We start from the raw sequence: 15,739 nt of genomic DNA on the forward strand, positions 1-15,739 counted from the left end.
GTCTCTCTCTCTCTCTCTCTCTCTCTCTCTCTCTCTCTCTCTCTCTCTCTCTCTCTCTCTCTCTCTCTCTCTCTTCCCACATTCATTATCATTCGCCCATTTCTTCACACTTTTTAGCAGTATTATTATCATTATACTCTCTCTCTCTCTCTCTCTCTCTCTCTCTCTCTCTCTCTCTCTCTCTCTCTCTCTCTCTCTCTCTCTCTCTCTCTCTCTCTCTCTCTCTCTCTCTCTCTCTCTCTCTCTCTCTCTCTCTCTCTCTCTCTCTCCAACCGACGGCTTCCCTCTCATTCTCCCTCTCCCTCCACACACACACACACACACACACACACACACACATGCACCACCACCCACCTGTGACATCGCACACACCACCACCACCATTCTCATCACCATCACCACCACCACCACCACTATCATCACCATTATCACTGCCACCACCACTTACACAACCGAGTAAAGTCATCACCTACACTTCCTGCTAATACTACTAATATTGACATCACTATTACCACCACCACCACCACCACCACCATCACCATCAATAACACGACAAGAACCTTAGCAACCATCAATCACTTCTACGGTTATATATCGTTGTGTTGTCATGCGTTTGTATCGATATGTTTTCTTGCTGATATACACTCATTTTACATACATATACATATTCACTCATTTTCTCCTATTCTGCATTAGTTTTCTCTTGCAACTTCATCTTCTCTCCCTCAGACTCTCATCATTATCATCATCGTCTTATTCTTTTTTTTCTTTTTCCTCCTTTCTTTCCTGACTTACGCACGCACTGTTCCAAATTAAAGAGGGAAATCTGTCACGCAAAGTCGCATAGAAATCTTGTGGTAGTAGTAGAAGTAGTAGTAGTAGTAGTAGTAGTAGTAGTAGTAGAAGGCATCATAGTACTACAGAAAGGCCATGAAACTAACTCTACTTCCACTGATGACGTAGCTAAGAAAGGGAGGGAGGAAGGGGGACAATTTTAAAAGTGCTCCCTGAAAAGCCCAACGAAAGCCCCAAAAGAGAATCAGAATCTATGTTTATTAGTGAAGCAAAAAGTCAAGGGAGGATTGGATGACCCCATCAGTAAAATACCCTAAAGTTTGAGGTGAGCCATTAATAAAGAAGTCAAGTTCCTCGGATCCTCAAGTCTTTAGGCACGCCCTTTACTCCCGCACAACAAACAAGAAAACACCCTCAACCTCAAAACCCATCAGCGCGACCCAACCCAGGAAACATCGCGGCTCTCAACAAACATCACCATCCATCCATCAAGCCCCGAAGAAGGTTATTTCCCAGCATGACGCCCCGGTGGAGTGTTAAAAAGCTTCATCGCCAAGGCACTGAATCTGAAGGGAAAACCGAACCAAGAGGAGGAGGAGGAGGAGGAAGAAGAGGAGGAGGGAGACAAGACTGAGAGCAAGATGTGACTCGTCTGGCAGCGCGACAACACGGGGAAAGTGAGAGTGAGGAGGAGATGTTGTCGTACTGTATTAATTGGCGGGAAGAAGGAGACGAAGAGGAGGAGGAGGAGGGAGGAAGATGAAGGGAGTGGTCAGTGGCCGCTGGTGTTACTATTCTCCTCTTTTATACTGAAGAGAAGAAAGAAAAAGAGAGAAAACCAGAAAAGGCAGTATTTTGTAAAGTATAAACGGTGCATCTTTGGGGAGGATTAGCTGCATTAGTCTGTGTGTGTGTGTGTGTGTGTGTGTGTGTGTGTAACTGTTGTTCTCCGACACACTTTCGGAAACTGCAACCGTAACACAGCGCTTGTCTTGCACCGTTACGAGCAGGAGACGGCGGCGGCGGAGGCGGAGGAGGAAGAGGAAGAGAAGGAGGAGGAAGAGGAGATAGAAGAAGAAAATATAGCTTTGGGGATGAGTGGAAGCTTTCAGAGTAAACAAAGAAGAAGAAGAAGAAGAAGAAGAGATAGCGATGAAGATGACGAGTGGAAGTAGCGAGTAAACAGTGAAGAAGAAAATAGAAAAAAAAGATAGTGATTATGATGGAGAATTTAAGAGACAAAAGTAAACAACAACAGATAAGTAGGAGAAAAAGCAGAAAGAAAAGTTTATAGTACGTGACTGTAATGGCAAGAGAAGGAGACGAGACTAAAAAGAGAGGAGGAAGAGAAGAAAAAAAGAAAATAATAGGAGGAAGAGAAGAAAGAACAGAAAAAGATAGCGACTGTGAGGACGAGAGAAACAACATTACCATCATCACCATCATCGTCACTATCATCATCAGCCATTACTAGTCCACTGCAGGATGAAAAAATAGGCCTTTCCCAACGTACTCCACCTCTCTCCGTGTCTGATATCAATGTACTCTCTCCTGCCTCGGTAAATGCTCTAATTCCATCTCTCCACCTCGTCATCTATCCACCCTGACTTCTACAACTTCTCGTTTGATGCTCTGTTACTTCGGTTGTCCATCTATTATCACTAAGTTTAAAATAATCTTCCAGAGTCCATTCCATTAATCCGAAGTCCATTTCATATTCTTAATCGTCCTCAAATTAGCCTCAAGAAGTACTCAGACGCTTTCCCTCGGCGACACCAATGTTTCTTATAGCGTGTCTCCCTCACCTCCTCCTCCTCCTCCTCCTCAACTAGCTTCTCTCCTTTCATCTCGTGCGTGCTGGGGTGGGGCGGGAGGAGGAGGTAGCGTTCTCGAGTCTGCTTTCCTTTCCTTCCTTTCCTTCAACACTAATATAAGTCATCTGAGTGCCTGGAGAAGTGCCTAATAGTGCGTTGTAATGTCTACCTGCCCTAGACACTATTTCAGCCTAGTATAGCGAGGTCTAAGTAAAAGTATATATTGTGAGTGCCTTAGTAGTGTCTGACAGTGCCTTCCTTACTTACGACACTCTTTCAATCAGGTATCTAATATAAGTGCCTTTGGAATGCCTAATGGTGCCCTCACTGAACTAAATATATCTTTTAAACACTGTATATTATGTGTGACTTCGTGGTTATGCCTGACGATGCTCTTTTTTTTTTTTTTTTTGCCCTAGACACAACTTTTCAACCCTCTATTTCAAGTGAGAGTCTCTTGTAGTAGTGGCTGATGGTGTTCTTGCCCTATTTAAACAACTTTTTAATCCTCTTTATTATCTGAGTGCCATTGTTCTTGCCTAAATTACAACTTTTCAAACGTCTATAATAAGTGAGAGTCCTTTTTAGTAGCGCCTGACGGTGTTCTCGTCGTTCCAGAGTGCGGCGTGCCCTCCATGATCATGCAGCCTGAGGGACGCATCGTGAACGGCACCAACGCCAAGTTCGGGGAGTGGCCGTGGCAGGTGTCGGTGCGGCGGACCAGCTTCTTCGGCCTCTCGTCCACCCATCGCTGCGGCGGCGCGCTCCTCAACGAACTCTGGATCGCCACCGCGGGACACTGCGTCGACGAGTGAGTCCCCATGCTGACCTGTCTTGCATCTAGCTATAGGTTCATGGTAGTATATGGAGCTGTTGGTTGTCAGGTGAGAAAGAGAGAAAACATATTATGAGGAAAAGAAGTAGCGAGTGAGTCCCCACGCTAACCTACCTTACGTCTAGCTATAGGTTCATGGTAGTATATGGAGCTGTTGGTTATTAGGTGAGAAGGAGAGAAAACATATGAGAAACGGAATTAGCGAGTGAGTTCCTACGCTAATCTTCCTAAGCTATAGGTTCATGGTACAAAATAGAGCTGTTGCTTATTAGGTGAAGAAGAAAGCGAAAAATATAATAATAGAGAAGGAAGTAGAGAGTAAGTTCCCACGATGAATTAGCTGACATCTGTATTTAAGTCCATTGTAGCAAATAGAGCTGCAGATTATTAGGTGAGGAAGAGAGAGTAAAACATATTAGAGAGAAGACGTAGCGAGTGGCGAAGTGAGTACATCGTCCTTGCCTTAAGATAGCTTTTGATTATCAGATGAGGAATAAAGAAGAAAAAAAAGAGAAGGAAATACCAAGTGGAAGAGTGCAACGACTTGGGTACAACTGGATACGTTAACTTTTTTTTCATGTCTAGGTTCATAGCAAGGGTCAAAAGTGTTAGTGACTGTGAAAGGAGAAAGAGAAGTTAAGGATTGTCTAGGAACACGTCTACACCAAAGGACTTTCTCAGGTCAGAGCCGCGGTCACTGTCAAGTAGCCTGTCCACTTTCCCTTCAGTTTATATTCACGACATTCTCACAGACAGAAAGTTACAATGGAATCCACATGCCAGTACCTTAAATATGGAAAGAAGTTCTAGCTTTTTTCTGATTACGGGATAAAATAAAAAAAACAGTTATAGACGAGAATAATGTGTTGCACTCAATTCATATTCAGTCACGAAAATACCAAAGCAAACCATACAAACATGAGTGAAAACAGAGTAAGCAAAAATAGGTCAATAAGCGAAAATAATAAAAAAGGCGAAATAAAAAGTAAAGTAGAAAAAATAAACAGAGTAACGAGCAAAATAGGCAAAAAAATAGCAATAATAAAAATTAGCAATGGAGAAATAAGACACTAAGAAAAATAAGCATGATAAGTAGAGCAAACCTAACCCAAAAATAAGCAAAATTGTTCAACAACAGGTAAAAAAAATGCGAAAATAGACAAATGCACAAAAAACAGCAAAAATTAGCAATGCAAGACAGACGTATTCAGATCCAACCACAAAATTAAGCTTCATCAACAACACACGATTTACACAGCAGGAGGGAGAAATCATAAATGCAAGAAACACACACACACACACACACACACACACACACACACACACACACACACACACACACACACACACACATTGAGACACATTGCACAGGGTCTGGTCTGCATGGCGTCAATACTCTCTTATACTGACGGACGGCTCGTGGGCTTCCATTGCACCCAACTTTCTCATCATTTTTGCGGAGATAATGTTCCTCACGCGATATTTCTCACCTGTGCTTATGGGTACGATCTGGAGAAGTTTTTTTATCACCTGGAGAAAGTACGTAAGTCACCTGTGGAGTGGACGAGTTAATGGAATCAGTAGCAGAAGAAGAAATGAAAGTAGAGATAGAAGGAAAGTATTTGTGGTGGTAGTGGTGGTGGTGGTAGTAGTAGTAGTAGTAGTAGTAGTAGTAGTAGTAGTAGTAGTAGTAGTAGTAGTAGTAGAAGAAGAAGAAGAAGAAGAAAAAGAGGAAAAAGAAATCGAAGAAGAACAAGAACAAGAATAAAAACAAGAAGACAAGACCACGAAGAACAAGAACAAAAACAAGAAGAAGAAGAAGAAGAAGGAGTAGTAGTAGTAGTAGTAGTAGTAGTAGTAGTAGTAGTAGTAGTAGTAGTAGTAGTAGTAGTAGTAGTAGTGGTAGAAGTAGTAGTAGTAGTAGTAGTAGTAGTAGTTTTGTTATCAATGACGCGTTCTGAGCACTTCACTGCGAACAAAAACTTAACACCGAAGAAAAAGTTAAAAGTAGCACAGCCTCCAGAAATGAAAAGCGTCAAAAGAAAAAGAAAGAAAAAGAAGAAAAGAAATAGAAAATCATGCCGCACATCATTAACGATAAACTGAACTTTTGACACTGAAGGAAAAAAAATATCAAGAAAAGTCAAGCGAAAGTTTCAGATATGCATCAAACTTTTTTTCCTTTTCTTTTTTTTTTCTTTTTCGTTGGTGTGGCGGCGGCGGTGGTACGTACGTCTCGCGGTTTTCTCATTCTTTTTCCTCTTTTTCTTGCATGTCAAATGATGCTCTGCTGTTCTGACACGCTCTCTCTCTCTCTCTCTCTCTCTCTCTCTCTCTCTCTCTCTCTCTCTCTCTCTCTCTCTCTCGTCAAAACCAAACCCTACCACATAAATCCACATAAATCCACATTTCCGATCTAATGGGCTTAACAACACCTGGTCTTTAATTGCTTGTAGGCGTTTAGTGACCCAGTAAAGCCTCGAAGCCAACAGAGACGGCAAAGGAAGCGTTACATATAAGATTTAACCTTCCGTCCATAAGTCTCCGGACGTTACTATCCATAAGTCGTGACAGTAACAGTGCAGTGTCTTGTTTTACTAAGTGCCTGATGATTGTTAGCTTCCAATGATTCTAATACTGCAGTAAATCAATAGGTACCTTAAGATAGATAGCAGTAAGCGCAAAACTCATCTATCTAAGCATCGTTATCTACCAGAATTTCTTGATGTCAATACTTTCTCGTTATTGTCTGTTCGTAAAAGTCCAACAAACCAATACAGACTTGCAGATAGTTCTTTATACCAAAAACTCGTCCCCACCCTTGCCTCGTATCACCCACAGCCTCCTGGCTTCACAATATTCGCTGTTGCGTCATGGCTAGACTAGTGGTTTCTAATAGTCCATTTAACACTAACTTATTGGTCTAGACGACACTAACAGCAAGACTCGCACCTCATCGGCGTTCCTCATCTTCATCCTCATTGTTCCTCATCCTCACAGCCTCCTGACGTCACAAATCCGGATCCGAGTGGGCGAGTTCGACTTCTCGTCCGTGGGCGAGCCGTACCCGTACGTGGAGCGCGGCGTGCAGCGCAAAGCCGTGCACCCCAAGTACAACTTCTTCACGTACGAGCACGACCTGGCGCTGGTCATGATGGAGAAGCCCGTCACCTTCCTGCCCCACATCTCGCCCATCTGTCTGCCCGGCAACGACGACCTGCTCATCGGCGAGACGGCCACCGTGACGGGCTGGGGGCGCCTCTCCGAGCACGGCAGGCTGCCCTCCGTGTTGCAGAAGGTATGTGGGGGTGTGGTGGGCGGCCTGAGGTAGACGTGTGGGTCTGAATAGCTTGTATGATGTGGGTACCATGGATTGTGGAATGTGTTATGTGGGAGTAAAGAGCCACATTTAACACGAGGGCTTGTGATATTAGTGTCTGTTTAAAAAGACAACGACAATGGACTTCTGTACAAATGCAGAAGGTGGTGGATGGTATGAGACGCTACTGAGGGCCTGTAATGCTTGAATGGCCACTCTTAGAGGTTGTGGCAGTGTTGTGTAGAAGAGAACAGTCACATTGAATACGAAGGCTTGTGGTATTGAATGCTCACCAGGGCAGTGACAATGAGACACCAGTCTGTGTTTGATTGCATTTTACGTGTTTTAAGGGCTGCAAATGAAATAATAAAGACTGTGATGTGTTGGTGTGGTGTAGTTTGTCGTGAATCAACGCTCTATTTACCTGTGTCTCCTTTCAGGGCTCCGTTCCCATCGTGAGCAACAGTGTGTGCAAGGACATGTTCCTGAAGGGCGGCAGGAGAGAGCACATCCCGGAGATCTTCCTGTGCGCCGGCTACGAGAAGGGCGGCATAGACTCCTGCCAGGTGAGAGAGAGAGAGAGAGAGAGAGAGAGAGAGAAGATAAGAGAAAGGAATAGAAAAAAGGGAAAAGAAAAGAAAAGAGAAGAGCAGAAAAGAGAAGGAAAGAAAAAGAAAAGAAGAAGCAGAAGAAGATAAAAGAAAAGAAAAGAAAAGAAAAGAAAAGAAAGAGGAAAAAGAGAAGAGAAAAAAGGAGAGAGAGAGAGAGAGAGAGAGAGAGAGAGAGAGAGAGAGAGAGAGAGAGAGAGAGAGAATGTCACGCTTCATCGGGTCATTCTCTCATCGTACTCACGCGGGCGACGCAAAAATCAAACAAGAAATCGATTTTGTCCCCACGAGTAAAATTTGAGACTTCTGTTTACCTCATTCCTTCCTCTGTCGTGTTTCCGGTGTGATGATGCAGCTTTTGTGGCATTGTTTCTCCTTCTATTACATCACTATCATCAACACCATCATCACCATCAGCTCACTATCCTGTTACCTATATTTACCTTCTTCTATCTCTCTATCACTATTCCTTTACCCATCTTTATCTAGCTTAATCTTTCTATCACTATCTATCACTATTCCCTTACCCATCTTTACCTAGTTTTATCTTTCTATCACTATCTATCACTATTCCCTTACCCATCTTTACCTAGCTTTATCTATCTATCCCTATCTATCTATCACTGTTCCTTTACCCATCTTTACCTAGCCTTATGTTTCTATCACTATCTATCACTATTCCTTTATCTATCTATTTATATCTGTCTATCGCCATCCCTTTCCCGTATATCATTGGTGCATCGTCTCTTTCTTTCATTCATCATATAATTTTCTTTTCACTATCACTGTTCCTCACGTTGGTATCATTGTCCTTTCCTACATCATCATCGGCAGCAGCGTCACCATCAGCTCACTGCCCCCTCGTCTCCTTCACTGTCGCCTTCTTTCACTATAGCATTTACGCCTCACCATCACTGACCTCACGTTCGTATCACTGTCCCGTGTCATTGTGCTTCCTTCATTTATATCACCATCATCACCATCATCACCTTACTATCCATTCTCCTCTTTCTTGCTAACCCTCCTTCCTTCCTTCCTTCCTTCCTTTCCTTCTCTTCCTTCCTGACCTCCCTTCTTCCCTCTTTTCAAATATTTCTTCCTTCCATTCCTTCCTTTCCTCCTCCCTTCTTCTCTTTCCCCCTTCCTTTCCTTCCCTTCTTCCCTCCCTTACTAAGGTTCCTTCCTTTCCTTTTCTTCCTTCCTGACCTCCCTTCTTTCCTCTTTTCAAATATTTCTTCCTTCCATTCCTCCTCCGTTCTTCTCTTTCCCCTTCCTTTCCTTCTCTTCTTTCCTCCCTTACATCATAGTTCATCCTCACTGTCTTCACCATCACTTACCTTTCTTCACTATCATTGTCTCGTGTCACTGTTGCTTCCCTCGTTACGTCATTATCATCCTCTCCCTTCACTGTCCTCTCGTCGCCTCATCCATTACGTCATCCGTTCATGGTGTTCGCTCTTCTTGCGTCATCGTTTCATTGTTCTGCATTTTACTCGTGCTTGAATGCGTGTAGGGGGAGGGGGAGGGGGGTTGTGAATGCGTGGGTGTAGGGGGGGAGGGGAAGGGTGATTGTGTGTATGTGTGTGTGTGGGGGGGGGGGGTCCGTGGGTGTGGGTGTGGGTGTGGGTGGGTGTGGGTGTGGTAAGTTATGACCCCCATCACTACCACGGCCACCATCAACACCACAACTATCACCATCACCACCACAACCCCCACAACCCATCTTCTTCCTTCCCTTCTCTTTCTTGCTAACCCCCCTTTCTTCCTTCCTTCCCTTCTCTTCTTTCCTGACCTCCCTTCTTCCCTCTTTTCAAATATTTCTTCCTTTCCTTCTTTCCTTTCCTCCTCCCTTCTTCTCTTTCCCCTTCCTTTCCTTCCCTTGCTAAGCTTCCTTCCTTTCTTTCTTCCCTTCTCCTCTTTCTTGCTAACTTTCCTTCCTTTATTCCTCCCTTTCCTTCCTGTCCTCCCATCTTCCTTCCCTCTTTCATATTTTCCTTCCTTCTATTCTTACCCTTTCTCCTTTCTTTATTGTATTTCCCCTTCCCAATCTTCGCTCCTCACCACCACCACCACCACCACCACCAACAACAACAACAACAACAACAACAGCATGATAGTGATGGACGAGGAGGCAGGCAACACAACACACACACACACACACACACACACACACACACACACACACACACACACACAAGTAGGTCAAAAATAATAATACACATTTTCTGCTCCGATCTCCCCGTTATCCGCCTCCTTCTGCTTCTCCTTCTTCTTCAGGCGATCCGACGGGGGGGAGAAGGAAGGAGGGAGGGACGATAGAAAGGGAGGGAGGAAGAGAGGGAAGGAGGGAGGAAGAAAGGGAAGGAAAGAGGGAGGGAGAGACGGTAGGAAGGGAGGAAAGGAGAGAGGACAGAAGAGAAGGAACGAGAGGAAGAGGAAGAGATAAGAAGATTGAAATTAAAAAAAAAAACATGGGAAAAAGAAAAGGGAAATAGGATGGAATGGAAAGAAGAATGAGAAGGAGGAAAGATAGAAAAGGGAGAAGAGAAACAGGACGAAAAGAAAGGTTAGCAAGAGAGAGAAAAGAAGGGGAGGTGAATAGGAAGGCAGATAAGGGAAGATAAGAGAGAAGGAGAAAATAATTATACGAATGGAGAGAAGAGGAGGAAAGAAGAGATGAAGAAAGAAGATAAAGAGGAATAAAATAAATGAAAGAAGAGAATACACAATGAAATAATGCGTTCTTTAGACTCTGAAGTGGCAGGCTGAATGTGCTGATGGAGGAGAGGAAGGAGGGAAGGAAGGAGAGGAGGCTGGAGGAAGGGAAGGAGGAGAGGAGGGAGGGAGTGAAAGAAGGAGTGAGGGAGGGAGAGATGGGGAGCGCAAGGGTGTATTGGGATTAGTGGCTGAGGAATGAGGAGGAAAAGAGGAGGAGGAGGAGGAGGAGGAGGAGGAGTCTCGGTTGTTGACCCTCCAATGCTGTAATCCTGATGGTAAGGTACGGTAACTCCCTCCTCCTCCTCCTCCACCTCTTCCTCCTCCTCCTCCTCCTTCGTCTTTCTCCACCTGCACCTCCATGTTGTTTTTCTTACTCTTTTTTACATGCAATTCCTTCCTCCTCCTTTTTTTTTCCTCCAGTCATTTTCCTTATTCTCTCTCCCTCACTTTCCTTCCTCTTCCAATTACATCGTCACTTTCTCCTCCTCCTCCTCGCCTCCCTCCCTTTCTTGGCACTTTCCCTCCCTCTCTCCTCCGCCCTTTTGGCACGGTTCATCTGGTGCCACGCCCTCCTCCACACTCTCTCTCTCTCTCTCTCTCTCTCTCTCTCTCTCTCTCTCTCTCTTGATTTTTATGGTTAAAACACGCTTTCTTGGGCTTTATTCGCATGCTATTTTTCTATTTTTTCTTCTAATTTATCTCCTTGTCTATCTATATATCTGTCTATCTATATATCTGTCTGTTTATCTACCTGTCTTCACAAGTTTTTCCCGTAGATTTTGTTAACTCGCTCTGATAAAATTTATACGTAAACTTTTTATTACAATTTCTAACCTTTTATGGATTCTAATACTTCTAACACAAGCTTCTCCATAATCACGCATACTGACAGTCGTGATCTATTACTCCTATTTCTTTCTCATTAGCGTGATTCTTTTTTTACATATACGGCTGTTGCTATCTTCTTTGCATTTTTTTTAAGCAAACAATCATTTACATTATTTTAGGGTCATTATTTTCTAACATATTTAACCATTACCATCTTCATTACAAGCAAACTACCCTTTATTTTCTCCTATGGTGTATATTTTCATTACATATTTACCTATTAATTTTCTTTTTACAGTTTTGGCTAACAGTCCACTATTTTTCCCCAGGGTGATCATCTATTTTGCATACTCAGCCATTGTCATCTTCTTTACAATCTTAAGCTAACAATCCTTTATTTCCTCCTTCCCAGGGTGACTCAGGCGGGCCGCTGCAGGTGAAGGGCGCTGACGGCCGCTACTTCCTCGCGGGCATCATTTCCTGGGGCATCGGGTGTGCGGAGGAGAACTTGCCCGGCGTGTGCACGAGGATATCCAGGTTCGTGCCGTGGATACTCGAGAACGTCACCTAGACACGGCTTCGTCCGCCCCAACGCCATCTACACTCCACGCCCAAGACCTGCCCGGCGTGTGTACCAGAATGTGCCTTGGATACTTGAAAAATGTCACCTAGGCACTCTTTTACTCATTCCAAGGCCATCTAACATCAAGCGCAAGATCTGCCCGACGTGTGTACCAGAATGTGCCTTAAATGTGCCTTGGATACTTAAAAAACGACACCTAGGCACTTTTTTACTCATTTCAAGGCCATCTAACTTCAAGCGCAAGATCTGCCCGACGTGTGTACCAGAATGTGCCTTAAATGTGCCTTGGATACTTAAAAAACGACACCTAGGCACTTTTTTACTCATTCCAAAGCCATCTAACTTCAAGCGCAAGATCTGCCCGACGTGTGTACCAGATTGTGCCTTGCGTGTGCCTTGGATTGCCGTGGATACTCGAGAACGTCACCTATTGGCACTCCTTCACTTCAGCTTGTGACTGATACGAACAGCTAGCGAGTGGGTCGTTATTGTACCGCACAGGGAAATGGAACTCGTCTTTAAAACATCCCTAAGTAGAGTGTAAGGTGACGGGAAAGTGAGTGTGTTTGACGGCAAGATAAAGACTTATAAGTGTGAGTAAAGTAATCGTCTCTCTTTACTGGGTCGCTGATGTGTCGCGATCGGAAATAAGAGAAACTTTATACATATTCAGTGTGACGAGACGAGGATATGTTTTCTTTACCACGCTCATGAAACTTTGAAAACCATAGACATATCGTGAGTCGCTCTTGTGTTGTGGTCAGAAATAAGAGTCACTCGTCTTTAATATCCCGAAGTGAAGTGTGGTAAGATCAGAAAATAGTGCATGAAAAGGAAAAATAAGAACCTGTATCTCAGGAGTGTCGGTAATCGTGGCAGACAGACGTGGAGGAGAATGAACGATGTACGGAAGGTTGTTATTCTCAGGAAACAATCACACACAACTTAGTGAAACCCGAAGTGTGTGATCTAGAGTGAAATGTCGCCAGTGAAACAAAAAGTATTATCATCAGTGTGGGAAGATGACTTTTTGGGGGTAGACTATAAGAGAAGACATGCCTACTGTGAGCAAAAATAAGTGGGCAGTGGCATTTTTACTGGCTTTGCTATCTTTGAACAAGTAAACACACATATTGCAGGTCAAGGTGTGTGTGTGTGTGTGTGTGTGTGTGTGTGTGTGTGTGTGTGTGTGTGTGTGTGTGCAGGTAGCCAGTTTAGCCAGGTAGCTCCCCGTGAGATGACCGCCTTGTGATAACACGTAAATAGGTGCTTCCAGACCCTCTTCAGCCCCGCGTCCCACTTCCTGGTGAGTGAAGACTTTGAGGCCCTCACGCTGATGGGCGAAAGAAAACCTCTCGCTGGTGTTAGAAAAGCTTGTTGTTAGAAAAAGTTTGAGCTCTCATGGAAATAGAAAAAGCTCCCCGATAGGAACTCTTCAAACCTACCTACTAAAGGGAGTTGAGTTCACCTGTTTAGGATTGAAGTTAATTGAAGAAGCTCACCTGTTAGGGATGCTCCGTCTATTGGTGGGGTGACTTAGAAGCCCACTTGGTAATGACTGAAGCGTAATTCCACATGTTTAAAGAAGCTATAATTAACCTTTTTACGAGTAAGCTGAAGCGTGTAATGGGAAAAAGCTAATCCACCTGGTAATAAGAGGCGCTTCATCCCCTTCAACATCCTGTAATGAAGTTAAGCTTGACCCCCACACACTCTTACTTCCCTTCCTTGTGACGGAGACGCAACCTGGTGACGGAGGTGGCAAAGGGGGGCGTGCATATCACCTTCCTCTTGTGGACACCCTATTCCCTACGTGCACACCAGTTATCTAACATGTGCACCACCTCTTCTTTCTTTTGTGCACGATTCTCCCTTTACGTGTGCACTCCCTTTCCTATTTCTACATCCTCACCCCTGCGTGCACAGTCTCCTCCTTGCGTGTGTGCGCCCTCCCTTTTCCAACGTGCTTACTTCCCCCCAAAGTGCACAGTTGATCTAATACGTTCATTAACACATCTCCTGTACGTAAGCAGCCACCTTCTCTACATCTGCACTCCCCTTCTCCTTCGTCCACATCCCCGTCTCCCTTGTGCACAGCTCCCCCCTCCCCCTCCCCTTCACGGCTGTCTGTCTAGTTTATAAGTTCAATGTGCCATGACGTATCCAGGCGGGCTTTCATCCACACCAAGAGAAACACAGGCAGCGTCCAGCGTCCACCCTCCGTCGCCCTCACAGGACCGCGGCGCCGTCACCCACACACCCGCGGAAAGAAATATCTACACCCTAGCGAATATACTTGGTGAAGAAACACATACTTTTCTAGTATACTTATGGGTGAAACGGACTTGAGTATACTTTAGGAGGAAACACCCCACTAGTAGATTTGGGGTTAGAAATAAACTTTCCACGAATAGATTTGGTGAAGGACCACCTTACAGGAACACTATGGGAATGGATGCAGAAACAAAAGGCAGTTGGTATATTTCAATTAACACACTTGAGAGAAATATATACTAACTGAAGATGAAACACTACAACGAGTAAATAATGGGAAGAAACTCCTACAAGTGTACTTTGGAATAAACACCTCATGAGTATACACGGGGATGAACACTCGCGAGTATACTTCATGAAGGAAACACACCCTAGGGAGTATATTTAAGTCAAAAACATACCTTATGGCCATATAAGGGAAGGAGCTCACCTCCACGTGTATACATGTGAAGGGAGGAACACCTATACACTCCCATGCGTATGCGTATAAGGAAGTGTCGTGTATTCAGCAGCTCAAGGCGAGCGTAAGGCTGTGTACTGTGTAAATATATGAGTGTGATGAGTCGTGTAGCTGGCATACGCGACTCTCCACAGCAGGATCAGCAGCGGGGAGACTGGCGCTTCCGTGCTGCCCTGCTCCTTGAGGCTGGGTGCCGGAGGTCAGGGCACCAGCCTCGAGAGGGACTCTTTTATACCGGTAAATGACTGGCTCAAAAAACAAAAAAAAGTATATCGTTATGCATTACTACGGGCTGTGTTTCGAGGGGCCTGGCGCAGACACCCACACTCACGCCCTGCCCCGCCCCCATCTGCTAAACCTTTGTTGACTGATCTGTTAATAGTGATTTATTAATATTCTAATGTTATGATAAAATGCAACAAGGGAGATATGAGGTGCTTGCCGCCCTAACACCCAGGTAATATGAAAATGTGAAAGGGTTTTGTACAGAAGTATTTGAATATAAACGTACATATTCAGTGCTGGAAAATATAGAGCAATGTTATATACGCATGTAAAGCTAGACCGGAACTTGAAGAACACAGACCAACGCCGAGAAGAGATTAAATGATGTTGCTCAGAATAGGACGTTCAGATCACTGTTTATATTTTATGCACCAAGAATGTGTCCATATGTGTATACCTGAATCAGTAAAGTATGTCTATATTTCTTTGTACATCAAGAATATATTTTTTGTCTATATGAATGTATAGAGTAAATGCGTGTATATCAAAATTAATGTTGAAAACTGTATGTACATCATGAACATGTTAACACCGACGTCATTTTCTCCTGTAACTCAACATTTTCCTTGTGTCACCTCATCTTGTTTGTGTTTTTGCATATACTTTCATCATATAATCTAATTTGTCATATCACATATTACTATACTCCGGTGCCACCTTGGACAAGACGGAACTGTTGCCAACCAAACCAATCAGTGTGAGATCCATGACATGCATTATAAGATCCCTGACACTCAGTAGGAAGTGGGGAGGTGGATTCTGGAGCCTCTACATCAGTTCAGTTTAATTAATCGACAATAGAAGTTAAGTAGTCATTCAGTCATTCAGTTTATCAGATAAGAATATCCTTAAAGAACCACTTAGATGAAGACATTGCTTTATATGATTGTGGAGTGTTCACGTCTGCAAAAAAAAATACCAGGGATTTAAGCCCACCCTAAAAAAAATAATTTAGATCAGCCTTACTGTATACATGTTTTATTTTCCTTTAGAGATGTTGCATATAGGTTTTGTACGGTCTTGTATAAACAATTATTATTCTGCTGAGAAGTTTCTTTTTATATATATCTGCACTCTGAGTATTTTTTCCTTCTCTTGTTACTTAAAAATGAAACCATCTCGAGTGTAAATAAACCACCACGTTATGTGCCTTGTTTGTTTTATTTATCCAACGCATTTATTTATTATTTACTCTCTCTCTCTCTCTCTCTCTCTCTCTC

General features: G+C 43.7%; 1 protein-coding gene across 2 annotated transcripts in view; it reads left to right on the forward strand.

Annotated features, from left to right (window-relative positions):
- The window catches only part of LOC127006714 (serine proteinase stubble-like), an 80,688-nt gene extending 65,019 nt beyond the window's left edge, over nt 1-15,669 (forward strand). For both annotated transcript variants that reach the window (XM_050876942.1, XM_050876941.1), the window contains exons 5-8: nt 3,228-3,420; nt 6,445-6,742; nt 7,204-7,329; nt 11,330-15,669. In XM_050876942.1, the coding sequence (XP_050732899.1) occupies nt 3,228-3,420; nt 6,445-6,742; nt 7,204-7,329; nt 11,330-11,488 (776 nt within the window). In that variant the 3' untranslated portion in view covers nt 11,489-15,669. The remainder of the gene's footprint in view (nt 1-3,227; nt 3,421-6,444; nt 6,743-7,203; nt 7,330-11,329) is intronic.
- The last annotated feature ends 70 nt before the right edge of the window (nt 15,670-15,739 follow it).

The sequence above is a fragment of the Eriocheir sinensis genome, chromosome 33 (genome assembly GCF_024679095.1).
Source record: "Eriocheir sinensis breed Jianghai 21 chromosome 33, ASM2467909v1, whole genome shotgun sequence".
NCBI classification, from domain to species: Eukaryota; Metazoa; Arthropoda; class Malacostraca; order Decapoda; family Varunidae; genus Eriocheir; species Eriocheir sinensis.